General features: G+C 37.3%; 1 protein-coding gene across 6 annotated transcripts in view; it reads right to left on the bottom strand.

Moving 5' to 3' along the window:
* The window catches only part of KIAA0825 (KIAA0825 ortholog), a 398,483-nt gene that overhangs the window by 112,596 nt on the left and 273,242 nt on the right, over positions 1 to 12,645 (bottom strand). Inside the window, exon 21 of one of the 6 annotated variants that reach the window (XM_027100607.1) lies at positions 10,586 to 10,750. The exons of the other annotated variants lie outside the window; for them this stretch is intronic. Coding sequence (XP_026956408.1) covers positions 10,663 to 10,750 — 88 coding nt within the window. The 3' untranslated portion in view covers positions 10,586 to 10,662. Of the gene's footprint in view, positions 1 to 10,585; positions 10,751 to 12,645 lie in introns of those variants that run through there. 6 annotated transcript variants of the gene reach the window in all.

The following is a 12,645-nucleotide window of genomic DNA, read 5'->3' as shown; positions in this document are numbered from 1 at the left end:
TACAGGATAGAATGCCCAGAGATAAACCCATGCACATATGGGCACCAAATTTACGACAAACGAGGCAAGAACATAAAATGGAGAAAAGACAGCCTCTTCAATAAGTGATGCTGGGAAAACTGGACTGCTACATGTAAAAGAATGAAATTAGAACACTCCCTAACACCATACACAAAAATAAACTCCAAATGGATTAAAGACCTAAATATAAGACCAAAAGGAAAACATAGGAAAAACACTCTTTGACATAAACCACAGCAAGATCTTTTTTGACCCACCTACTAGAGTAACGGAAGTAAAAACAAAAATAAACCAATGGAATTTAATTAAACTTAAAAGCTTTTGCACAGCAAAGAAAACCATAAACAAGACGAAAGGACAACCCTCAGAATGGGAGAAAATATTTGCAAATGAAACAACAGACAAAGGATTAATCTCCAAAATACACAAATAGCTCATGCAGCTCAATATCAAAAAAACAAACAGTCCAATTAAAAAATGGGTGGAAGACCTAAATAGACATCTCACCAAGGAAGATATACAGATGGCCAAGAGGCACACGAAAAGATGCTCAACATCACTAATTATTAGAGAAATGCAAATCAAAACTACAATGAGGTATCACCTCATGCAGCTCAGAATGACCGTTATCAAAAAATCTAGAAACAATAAATGCTGGAAAGGGTGTGGTGAAAAGGGAACCCTCCTGCACTGTGGTGGGAATGTAAATTGATACAACCACTATGGAAAACAGTACGGAGGTTCCTTAAAAAACTACAAATAGAACTACCATATGACACAGCAATCCCCCTACTGGGCATATACCCAGAGGAAACCACAATTCAAAAATACACACGCACCCCCGTGTTCATTGCAGCACTATTTATAATAGCCAGGTCATGGAAGCAAGCTAAATGCCCATCAACAGATGAATGGATAAAGAAGATGTGGCACATACATACAATGGAATATTAGCCATAAAAAGAAACGAAACTGAGTTATTTATAGTGAGGTGGATGGGCCTAGAGTCTGTCATACAGAGTGAAGTAAGTCAGAAAGAGAAAAACAAATACCATATACTAATGCATATATATGGAATCTAAAAAAAAAAAAAAAATTGCTACTGATGAACCTAGTTGCGGGGCAGGAATAAAGATGTAGACATAGAGAATGGACTTGAGGACACAGGGTGGGAGGGGGAAGCTGGGGCGAAGTGAGAGTAGCATCGACATATATACACTACCGAATGTAAAATAGTTAGCTAGTGGGAAGCAGCAGCATAGCACAGGGGGATCAGTTCAGTGCTTTGCGATGACCTAGAGGGGTGCAATAGGGAGGGTGGGAGGGAAGATCAAGAGGGAGGGGATATGGGGACATACGTATGCATATGGCTGATTCACTTTGGTGTACAACAGAAACTAACACAGTATTGTGAAGCGATTATACTCCAATAAAGATCTATTAAAAATAAAATCTATCGAGCTATATACACTGGGTGTATTTCAAAGAATGTATGTTTTATTTCAATAAAAAGTTTATTTAAAAAAATATTGCAAAACAGTCAAAAAACCTGCTGTTATCATTCATCTATTTGTTCATCCAACAAATATTTGTTGAGCTCCTATCCCATGTAAGGTAATATGCTAGATGATGTTGGTTATGTTAAGATGAAGTAGACATGAATATTTCCCTCAATGACTCCATAGTTCAGTAATCCAAATTTGTCTCTTTGCTGAGAGCTAAAAACACAATATACATTTTGTTTTTTTTTCTTTTTGACTACATCCTTATCCACCAACATCACTTTTTTATGGAAAATTAAGATAGTCAGGAACAAAGAAGGATCAGATTCACAAAAGCTATATGCAAGGAGAAAAAAAATGTTAGGCTTACTTTGCCAAAACTCCAAGGATGAAAAGATGTTGCTCATATAAAACAGTGTATTTGGTTTAGAACAGAAAAGATGTACCAGAAAGACATGGTGTACCCATTTATTGACCCAATTTGAGTCTATAGCAAAACAAAGTTTAACTAAGAAAAATCTTACTTTGGTTACAAGAACGCACAATCCTCATGTACGATAGGAATAGAAAGAACAATTTCCAGGTGGTGAGATTAGTTAACACGGGGAAATAGAATAGGGTTGTGGAGTTTCCTTTTCAGGTTTTTTTTTTTTTTTTTTTTAAATATACGGTTGATTATCATTAGAAGATGATTGAGCTATTTTTCTCACCCTTAGACCCTTTCAGGACCCTTTCAGTCATACGAATGCCAGTGAAAAAGAATGTAACAGGGTTGGTGAGCAACATGTCAGTTTCATCAGTTTTACTACAAAGCTAAAAGATAATTTACTGACATCATCACATAATCACCTGATCACTTTCATTTAGACAAAATAATTATTGAGTGCACATTGTTCCAGGCACTGGCCTAGTGAATACATCACTGGATGAAGAGGCAAGATACCTGTCCTTAAGGAGCTTACAGAATAGGGGGTGCATACAAGTGACTCCAGCATTGCGTGATAGTAATAATGGTTTTATTGTATGCTAGAGCTAGAAAGTCTAAGTCAAACCAACATAAGGAAAAATTCATTGGCTAAGATAACAGAACAAAAATAGAACCTCAAAGAACAACAGGGGACCACTCTCTTGATTTAAGATTAGCTTCCTTTGGATTGGCTCCACTTTCAGATAATTCCCCACTTGCAGAAGGGAGCTCATGGGTCACCCTCTTTCACGTACAACTGAAGAGGAATCAAAGCCTTAGAATGTGGTATTCTTGGCCTGATTAGGCTGGTGTGGATTCTCTGCCCATTTCTGAACCAGTCACTGAGGCTAGGGGGATTAAATACATGGATTGGCTCAGCCTCCAGCTCACTCACCTTTACCTGAGGCACGTAGCCATAGGAGGCAGGGTACTGTTGTCTCAAAAAGGAGGATGTGATTCTAGACCCCTAAAACAGCAAACGTCCACTATGCAGGAATACACTTGCTTGACAGTATATTCAAGAAATAGCCTTTGAAGAGGGGATGGAAAAATTAGGGGTATGGGATTAACAAACTACTATATACAAAATAGATAAGCAACAAGGATTTACTGAATAGCACAGGCAATTTTACCCATTGTCTTGTAATAACCTATAATGGAATATAATCTGCAAAAATATTGAATAACTATGCTGTACACCTGAAACTAATACAATACTTAATGCAGTATTATAAAGCAACTATACTTCAGTTAAAGAAAGAAATAGTCTTTGAGCACATTGTGGAGATGATGTACTGGCCTAAGCATTTTTCAAGATTAAAAAGATGTTGACAAAAAGCTTATAATCTTGAAAGGGGGATAGGAAGATATACAGATAAGACACAAAGAAGAAATCCCATGTACTTTGGAGAGTTGTTGGAATAGAATTCATGTCATCATAACCTAAAGTAATACAGTTTCTCCTTACTTTGGAATGACCTTTAAACATCCTATATTATCTTGTTCTAAAAACTGTATCTTCAAGAAATGGCAAACTTCTCCAACTGGGGCTACTGATAGAAGGAAGACTGTCACCATTAATAATGGCGCCTCCCTTAAACACAGGACCTAGCACACAGTTGGTACTCAGAAAAATCTTGGTTGAGTGAGTGAATGAACAAATACCATGGCAACATGTTAATGGGTAATAGATGAGATTCCCGTGGTCATGTAATGTCAGTTTTAAAGATATCTGTAAACCTTGTCTATGACAAGTTATTTCTCTACAGGTTCATAGGGAGCCACCTTGCTCCCCCAGGTAGCCCTCCAAAGCTCATCAGTAGCGTCATTTACACAGCTCGCATTGTGTGTGATGAAATCCAACCTGGCATCTACCACACCTTCAGTTTTTCAGCATAAAACAAAGTGCAGCTTCCCCCACAGAGCATCCTGATTAAACAAATTAACTATGGTGCTGCCTGCAAACACACACACTAGAGTGCAGGAAATGAACAGATACAATGGCCAAGTCTGTATTTAATTTTAATTAAATTTCATTCTGTAGCTCAATTAATCCACATCTCCAAATGTCAGCAGGACTTAGGCAAATGGAATGACATCTGCTGCACTGCACAGGACTATAAAACCTTCACTGCATGCTAGGTCTCTGGAAGCACACCAGGAAAAATGAAATATCTTTATTAAGTGTGGAGCAAAGTGTAGAAGTCTAACTCACGGTCTAATGAAAGAACATAAACTAGGAAAGAAAAGTAGACTAAGAATGCGAGTGGTTACGGGCATGGCAAATTTTGCTCAATATCCTGCCTTGTGTTATTTATTGTTTTAAAGTTGCATTTGGCTTTATAGCTGTTTCCTTTCATATTTACCTAGAGGGTTTCCCAGTTGCCCAGGTTGGCTTTCTTTTCTTAAACTGACACAGATTTCTTTCCTGAGAAAAGGGAATTGGTGAAGTAGGGGTGACCTTTCTGCATAAAATATGGAGAAGACCACATTTGCTATGCAAGGTCATTTGTTACAGGAAGCCAGAGGTGGAGCAGAAAGAATGTGGGGTTTGACAAGCCTAGATTAAAATTTTTGATCTGCCACTTAAATATCAGATTAGAAGGTTAAAAAAAAAAACAAAAAAACATTATTAATTAGCGAGACTGTTCCCAGCCTGACAATGACTGGTTTCGTGAAATGTTTTTGTAGTGTTTTTAGAAAATGTCAATGTGATCTTTACTGTTGGATGACAAGAAATAGATGAATCTTATTACAATAAATTTGTTTAGCATTATGTGTCAGACACTGTGCTAGAACTGGAAACACAATGCTGAGTAAGACATGGTCCCTTCTCTGGAGAAGGGAGTGGAACAAGGAAAAAGTAATCACAAAAAATGTGACAAACTCCTATCAAATAGAGATGCCCCAATTATTAGACAAACCCTAGAAAAATGCCAAAAGCCTAGGAGTGGGTGCTTGTCTCCTATGAAATGGCCCTAAAGGATGGATGGGATTTGAGCAGAAAAATAGCAGGGAGAGAGCAGAAGGAAAAGTAGGTGCAAAGAAAGGGTAGGGAAAGTAACTTGTTTTCTAGTTTGGAGAAAAAGTTCAAAGTCTAGAGAGAAGCTAAGACAGGAGGTGAAGAGAGAAAGGTACTTGGGTCAGACTGGCTGATGTTGTATGTACTGTGAAGGTCTCAGGATTGGATCCTGTAGGAAAACGGGGAATCTCTGAGGGCTTTGGACCGGGGAGCACATGACCCCAGGTTGGTTTTCTTTGACTGCACTGCACTGTGTTCGGCAGTGCAGTCTTCAGAAACCCACATCCTCCATCCTGGTCTCTCAGAGCTAAGGTGAGATTTTTGGCCTCATCTAATACACTGTTTTATTTCTCAACTGTTCACAGCACAGGTGGGGAAGAGGAGTGCTATTTATTGGGCCGCTTAGAATCCTCAACAGTGAGGAAGTAGACTTTTTGGCCTTCATTCTGGTGTTTGGGACCATCATAGACCCAAGAAGATCCCTGTTGAGGATCAGCCACTAAATTTATGTAAAGCCCTCAGAAAGGAAGAGGCATAAAACCCAGGAAATGTAACCAAAGGAGGAAAACACTGGACTAAATAAAGAGGGGCTGACCACAGAGGAAGTCCAGGTTTCTGTTCATCCAAGAAAGAAAAGGCAATAAAAGAAAGGCTTTCGTCACCTCCGTAATGGCTGTGATTCAGTAAAAGGGAGATTGCCTGCTGACTCTGAAATTCAGAATATCAGAAATGTTGATGTTACCTTAGAATAGCAGTTTGATGGTTTTACTAAATATGGGCCAAGTAGGATTTTGGGGGTTGGTTTGAGAGCCTCTAATTTAGTGTAGCGTTATTACAAGAATAATATTTTGCTGCCTTTTTAAGAAAAGCCATCCTAACTTTTAATGACTTAGAAAAAACTTCTCAAACAACTTAATTGTAAATTGGAGACTCACTGGAATGATACAAAAACATGTATAAGCAGAAACAGAAAGATTTCAATTTAAGTGGAAAGAAGCTAAAGATAGAGTGGACAGTCTAGCATTCTCACTTAAAACATTAATGTTGAAGACTGAGGAATCTTACATAAACTAATAATCTATAAAAGTTTTTTCCACTATGTGTGAATATTTTGGGAGGGGAAATAAAGCCTCTTTGTATTTTGCCATACTTTGCATTTCTCTCAGATTTTCTTTTTTGTTTTTCATAAATTTGTCCTTATTCTTCTCTTTTTCATATGTCTATCTAAAATTTTAACTCTCTTCTAATTTTACATTTTGATTTAAATTATGTGCTTACTCAAAATAGTATAACACTTTAGAAAAGATCATGTTTGTCTATCAACATAGAAGGTGGACTGAACTGGAGGACTAAACTTCGATATATTAATTATTGAAAACTTACAGATAACAGAATAAGGAATTTGACTCTGGCAAACTCTTCAAGAAAAATGTTCTAGTTCTGCTATGGCTACACTACTGAATTTTAAAATCAGTATAGGAAGATATGGTACTGAAATTTATCTAATAAAAATGTATAGGAAATAATAATTAGCCTAAAACTATCTCATGATCCTATCTAGTGGGACACTGAATTGACATGTGGTTCCTAGCATATTAATGAATTTGAAACAGGAATCAATAATGTACCACTAATTTAATCAGGGTTAAAGTTGGTTTTATTCCTGCCAGAAAGACAATGAGACATATTGATATTATAATAGTCTAAATATGTAAAAGTGAAGAACTGACATTGTAAAAAAACTTTGAGTTAATGAGTTAAATTGCCTCTAACAATCAATCTTAATGTATAATGTGAATAAGTACATAAAGCATTTCTGGCTTTTTGTTTGCACTGAGTTATAAGTATTTTATATACAAAATTGGTATAAAAAATTGGAATTTAGAAACGCTAACCTATACTACTGAATGCTTACTGCATTTTCCAAGGACCTGGAAAAGATAATATCTAACTATGAAGTTGTGTGATCCTATCAAGAATGTTTTTAAAAAATGAAATTGACACTAACCTAACTTATTTAGTTGAGGTTTTTCTTGAAGTTGGGAACTCTGAGATTAGAGCTCAAAGTTTCTTGCAGCACTGAGGGTCCAGGAATTTAGGCAACTTGTATTTATGATAGTTTTTCATTGGTAGAAATAACTTCTGTGTTGAATGATCTTGAATGATCACTATTTCTTACGTCAGGTTTTTGATAGTAAATGAAGTTAAAATGTACCTTTTTAGATACTAAAAGTTAGATATACATAGTTAAATGACAATTACATTTTTCTCAAATTATCTGAATAATTTTTTCAATTTTGTTCCCACATATGTGGGCCTCTGAATGGGAAGTCACTACGTATATTATAGATTCCCCCCATCTCTTACCCTTAGTTTTTTCTATAAGATGGAAACCAAATGGTCACATAATATAAATTAGCTATTTCAATATCATTCCTTTATTTTTATCAAAGTAAAATATAAAAATTTACCTCATCAGAATTTTATACATGAGCCAAGGCACCTAAGGGGCAGGTTTCATAAAGCACCTATATCATAATTAATGAACCATCATAAAGTATTAATTAGTAACAGGCTCTAAGAAAAATTTATAAAAATTTCTAGATACTCATATATTCTTAAATAAATACTATTTATACATCACAAGGTATAGTATCCAAGTAGGCTGCTTAGGAGATATCAAGAGAGTAATATGAACTACAAAAATCTCAAAATAAGATCAGCAAAGTTTAGTGAGACAAAGCAAAATTTAGAGAGGTTTGAAAGTCTATCTTGGTTTTGATTTTGCCCTTCTACTAGAAATCCATTGCTTGACAATCCACTCAAACACAAAGGACAGTGAAAGAATGAGTGTGGCACAATACATAAAAACACTGTGGAAAGAGTAGGGTTGATATGGAGTATTGTAATGGTATAGAGTCACAAACATTTAAAATGGATTTGAACTTAGAAATCACCATAGACCAATTATATCATCCATCATTCCTCTCCCTCTTTCCTTCATACTTGTCCTATCCTATCCTATTCCATCCTATCCTCACTCCATCATATCCCTTCCCTCCCATTTCTCTTCTCACCTTCCTTCCGCTTCCTTGTTCTCTCCTTCCTTTCTATACTGTTTCCTACCAAATGCCCATTATTTGCTAGGCATCATGCTAGGTACCAAGGGAAGATAATTAAGATCGGGTAACTATCTTTAAAGAGCATATCACCACCTTTACAGGAGGGCCAGTAAATTATCTAAACAGATAGTTGTCATGCAATGTGATAATTATAATGAAAGTGAAGGGAAACCTGCAGAAGTGCACCTAAAATCAGAAGGCTCACTGGATAGGAGATTCCTGAGATGCACCTTAAAGCATGAGGAGGATTATCTAGGAAAAAGGAATGGAGAAATATGGTTTAGGCCGAAAGGACAACATGAATGAAGACCCAGGGGACAGAAAGCATCAAACAATATCTGTACGAGAAACTCAGTCTGCACAGCCACATTTGGTGGCCTGGGGAGTGACAGGATTAGTTTTATATTTTAGAAAGTTCATGCTGACAGCAGAGTAGAAGGTGGCTTTAAGAAGAAGGAAACTGGAGTTCGGAAGACTAGTTGGGGGCATTTTTTCTACTGGATTCCAGGTGAGGGACGATTAATGCCTAGTGGTCATAAAATAAAGAACATTAAACAACATGCTTGGTAGATACAGAATCAAACCCCAGGTTTATCCACTCCCAGTCCAGAACTCTCTACTGTACCAGAAACACCGTTTCTTATCCTATGGCAAAACTGAAACATTTTTGTTGGAGGCTCTTTTAAGTACATGTAAATCTGTGAAGGATAAATCTTTTGGGATGACCAGATTACTGAGCTCTGGAAGCTCAGCTCCAAAACTTTTACAGAGAGCAATTCAGTATTCATTTATCATGAGTATTTTGCATAATACATCAATCATATGAATATAGAGATATGCCATTTTAGGGGAGTAGAAAAATCCAATCAGAGCCCTTAATGTTATATTCATTGTTATCTAATATTTGGAATCCATGCGAATATAAGTTGCTTGTTTCCAGAGGAAAGGGTGCGGGCCTTTTCCTGGTATCTCTTCATGTGTAACATCCCAATGCTGCTACTTCTGATGCCCAAATAGCTGCTCCATTATACACCCCCCACTGCTGGTGCCACTGCAACATTTCAGGTAACGAGGTAAGGGGCACACTTGAGTTCTTTATGTGCCAAGAGGAGAAAAATTAATTTTCAGTGCTAAAAAGATGAGGCTGCTGGTGCAGACGGTCAGTAACTACCACCAGCTGCTCCATAGATTCGGCATTTGGAAAAGGGAGCCCATTTCAAAATCAATAACATAACTTCAGGACATGAGACACCAAACTGCATCAGTGTTTTGAGCAAGAAGATATGGTCCAAGCCATACTAAATAGCCGGATGATTTGACAAAAATATTGACAATTCAGTTTGTGCTCACATTATATTTCTAAATATCTCAATATAGAGAAAAATCATAAATGTCAAAAATATTGTGCTTGCTTCAGTAGACTCATAAATAGACAAAATATACATCTATGAGATTTGTTTGCAAGATGGAAGGTTTAACAGAACATGGGGTCTTCTGGGTGGACATAGGGGGGAATGTGATAACTACATGCAATCTTCCTGAATTCCAACAGAAAGTCAAGTGAAATTTATACACACACACACACACACACACACACACACACACACACACCATACCCAAAAGCATTTTCTTGTACTGTTTATGTCAAAGTACAGAAATATGAATTTTTTTAAAGTAGCATGAATGAAGAGTGTAAAAGAAAAAAAGCAAAACACCACCCTTAAATCTAATCATCTCCCTGTCTCAGCTTCATGGATTCAGAGCAGTGGCTCTCAACTTTGGCGGCCCATTAAAATCACTGGGAAGCTTTTAAAACAACCAGGACCCACAGCTGCATCCTTAACCAATGAAGTCAGAATCTCTAGAGCTTCATTCCTGCTGGCGGGCGGGAACTAGGTATTGGTATTTTTTTCACGTTTCCCAGGTGACCCTAATGTGCAGCCAGGGTTAAAAGTTCCTTCTATGTCTGGATCTCTCAACCTCAGCACTACTGACATTTTGGGGCAGGTAATTCTTTGTTGTGGGAGCTGCCCTGTACATTGTGTTATGTTTAGCTTCCTGGCCTTTACCCACTAAATGCAGTAACAACCCCTTTTCCCCAGTTGTGAGACAGGCTGGGACCTGGGACCTTTTGCCACAGCCCTTACACCTGGATGAACAACTCCTTGAGCAACAAAATACAAAGAAACTATAAGGAACTAAAAATAACTGTGTGCATGCACAGCTGGGGCAAATTATGAACAAGATACAAAAAGACCAAAACCCCAACTGCCACTTCTGAGGAGCTGGGAGAAAAGCAGGGTACTGCGAATGCACGCTGCACACAGCACCACCAAGGAAGGGGGTGGGCAGACCACCTAAAGCCATCCCTCCAGACCAGCCCCTAGATCCACCCCTCCGCTCACCCCGTATAAGGAACCAGCTCCCCACGCCCCCCCTGCCACTTCACGGAGTGAGCGAACTTGTTACTTGTTTTTGCTCCCTTGAGTCCCAGTAAAGCCTTGCCTGAATTTCTTGTCTTGCTTCTCATCAATATCTTTTGATTAAGGAGTCCAGGAACCGTGGTCGGTAACAGTTGTGACAACGAAAAATGGCTCCAAACATTGATGATTGTCCCCTGGGCGGTGGGAGGGCAAAATTAGCCTAGATTAAGAACCACAGTTGTAGCGGGGGGGAATCCCTCTTTCCCTTCTCCTAACTAACTCGTAGCAGCTGCTGTATGGATGCCTCCCTGTGGTCAACATGTTGTGCTATTTTGCTGTCTTCAAAACTGCCTGCCCCTTACTTGGCTCCCTGTTCTCCCTATCTGCCAAATCTGACATAATCAACTGTTCCACCAAGCAGTCTTCCCCAAAGCTTCCACACCATCCTGACTTTCTCTTCCTTCCGTCACCTCAGCATACCTGCCCCCAGACTGTTAGCAGGCTGCTTCGCAAATATGCTTGCCTCTTCTGGTGGAAGACATTCTCAATCAGACTATAATCCCATTGAAGGAATAAAGGAGCTGCCTTTTGCTTATTTTAGAATCACAGAATTTTTTAAATGGAAGGTTTTTAAAGATCATCTTGTTGTACTTGACTTTACCAGGTAATATATGACAGTGTCAGAAACAACTTAATACAACAACAGTTCTCCCAGTTAAAATTCCAGTTGGATTTTTTTGAGGGATTGAAGCTTATTTTAAAATTTACATGGAGGAGTACAGTTATATATAGCTAAGTACACCTTAAAAAAGGACTTGTCCTGCTAGATATTAAGATGTACAATAAAGTTCTAAAAATAAAAATCATAAGAATTGGCACAAAAACAGACAAACTGATGAATTGAACAGAATAGAGAGCTCAGAGACAGATCCAGGAATATATGTGAACTTAATAAATGAGTAAAGTAGCACCTCAAATCAATTTTAGCTGAGGAAAAAGGAATGATCAACTAGGAAGTCTTGTACAGCTAATCTTCTTGGTATGAAACATTGAAATTCAAATTTACTGTTTGATTTTCTCACATCATTTTAACTCTTCATTTTTTGTTTTGGCACTTTTATCCTCAAAACCAAGTTGTTTCTTAGCTGGCTTCTTAATAAAATGCAACCTGTCTCTTTATTGTAAGAAATGTTTGTAAGAATGACCAGTGACAGGCAAGTAACTTTGACTTTAATTTTCACTGTGAGGAAAGCAAATTTCAAGGTAAACAGTTGTCTATTTAAAGGAAAAGAAAATCATAGGGATATTTTCAAATGAAAATATAAAAAGTACAAAGTAGAAAAGAGACACAAGGTGTACAAATTCTGGGGGTGGAGAGAGGGCGTGTAAAATGAAGAAAGCACCTAAAGTAGAAGCTAAGGGAAGCCATAAAATATAACGATTCTCAACAAAGCAGAAGAATGCAATAATTACCTTCAGAGGATTGAAGCTTGAAGGAAATAATGTAAACATTCAAGACTAAAAGGCAGGAGTAGGAAGGAATTCTAAATTCAGAGACTATCTTTAAATCTGAGCTGAATGGTTATTACATTAAAAAAAATATTTTATTACATTTTGGATGAGTAATAACAATACTACTTTTGATTTATGGAACATCTTTATGCCAGTGATTCCAAAGTGCTCAGAGAATATCTGGTGACAGATATTATCGCCTTTTAACAGATGGAGAAATTGAGGTTATGTAGAGCTTGAGTGACTTGTTCATTGTCACAATTAATCAACGGTAATGCTGAAAATGGAATTTAACGTTCTCTGTTATCCAGTGTAGAGACTGTTTTCTGTCTCATGTTAAATGATCCATAATTAACTTACTATGGGAATAAAGGACATTCTTAAAAAATAATTATGAAAGTCATGTCTTGGTTAAGATTCATGCTCATGTTATATTATTAATAAAGGCATAAAAATCACCCACATCCTGAAATGTTTTTAGAAAAATCTAACTTGTTATTTGAAGACTAATGTAGATAAGGCAAAATTTCAGCAGCAAATGGCAAATTCAGAGATGTTTTAACTTAAAATTTTTTTT

Source organism: Aethalodelphis obliquidens, unplaced genomic scaffold (genome assembly GCF_003676395.1).
Source record: "Aethalodelphis obliquidens isolate GAN/ISIS:26980383/991018 unplaced genomic scaffold, ASM367639v1 scaffold4, whole genome shotgun sequence".
Taxonomy (NCBI): Eukaryota; Metazoa; Chordata; class Mammalia; order Artiodactyla; family Delphinidae; genus Aethalodelphis; species Aethalodelphis obliquidens.
This window is presented reverse-complemented; position numbering and strand designations above follow the sequence as displayed.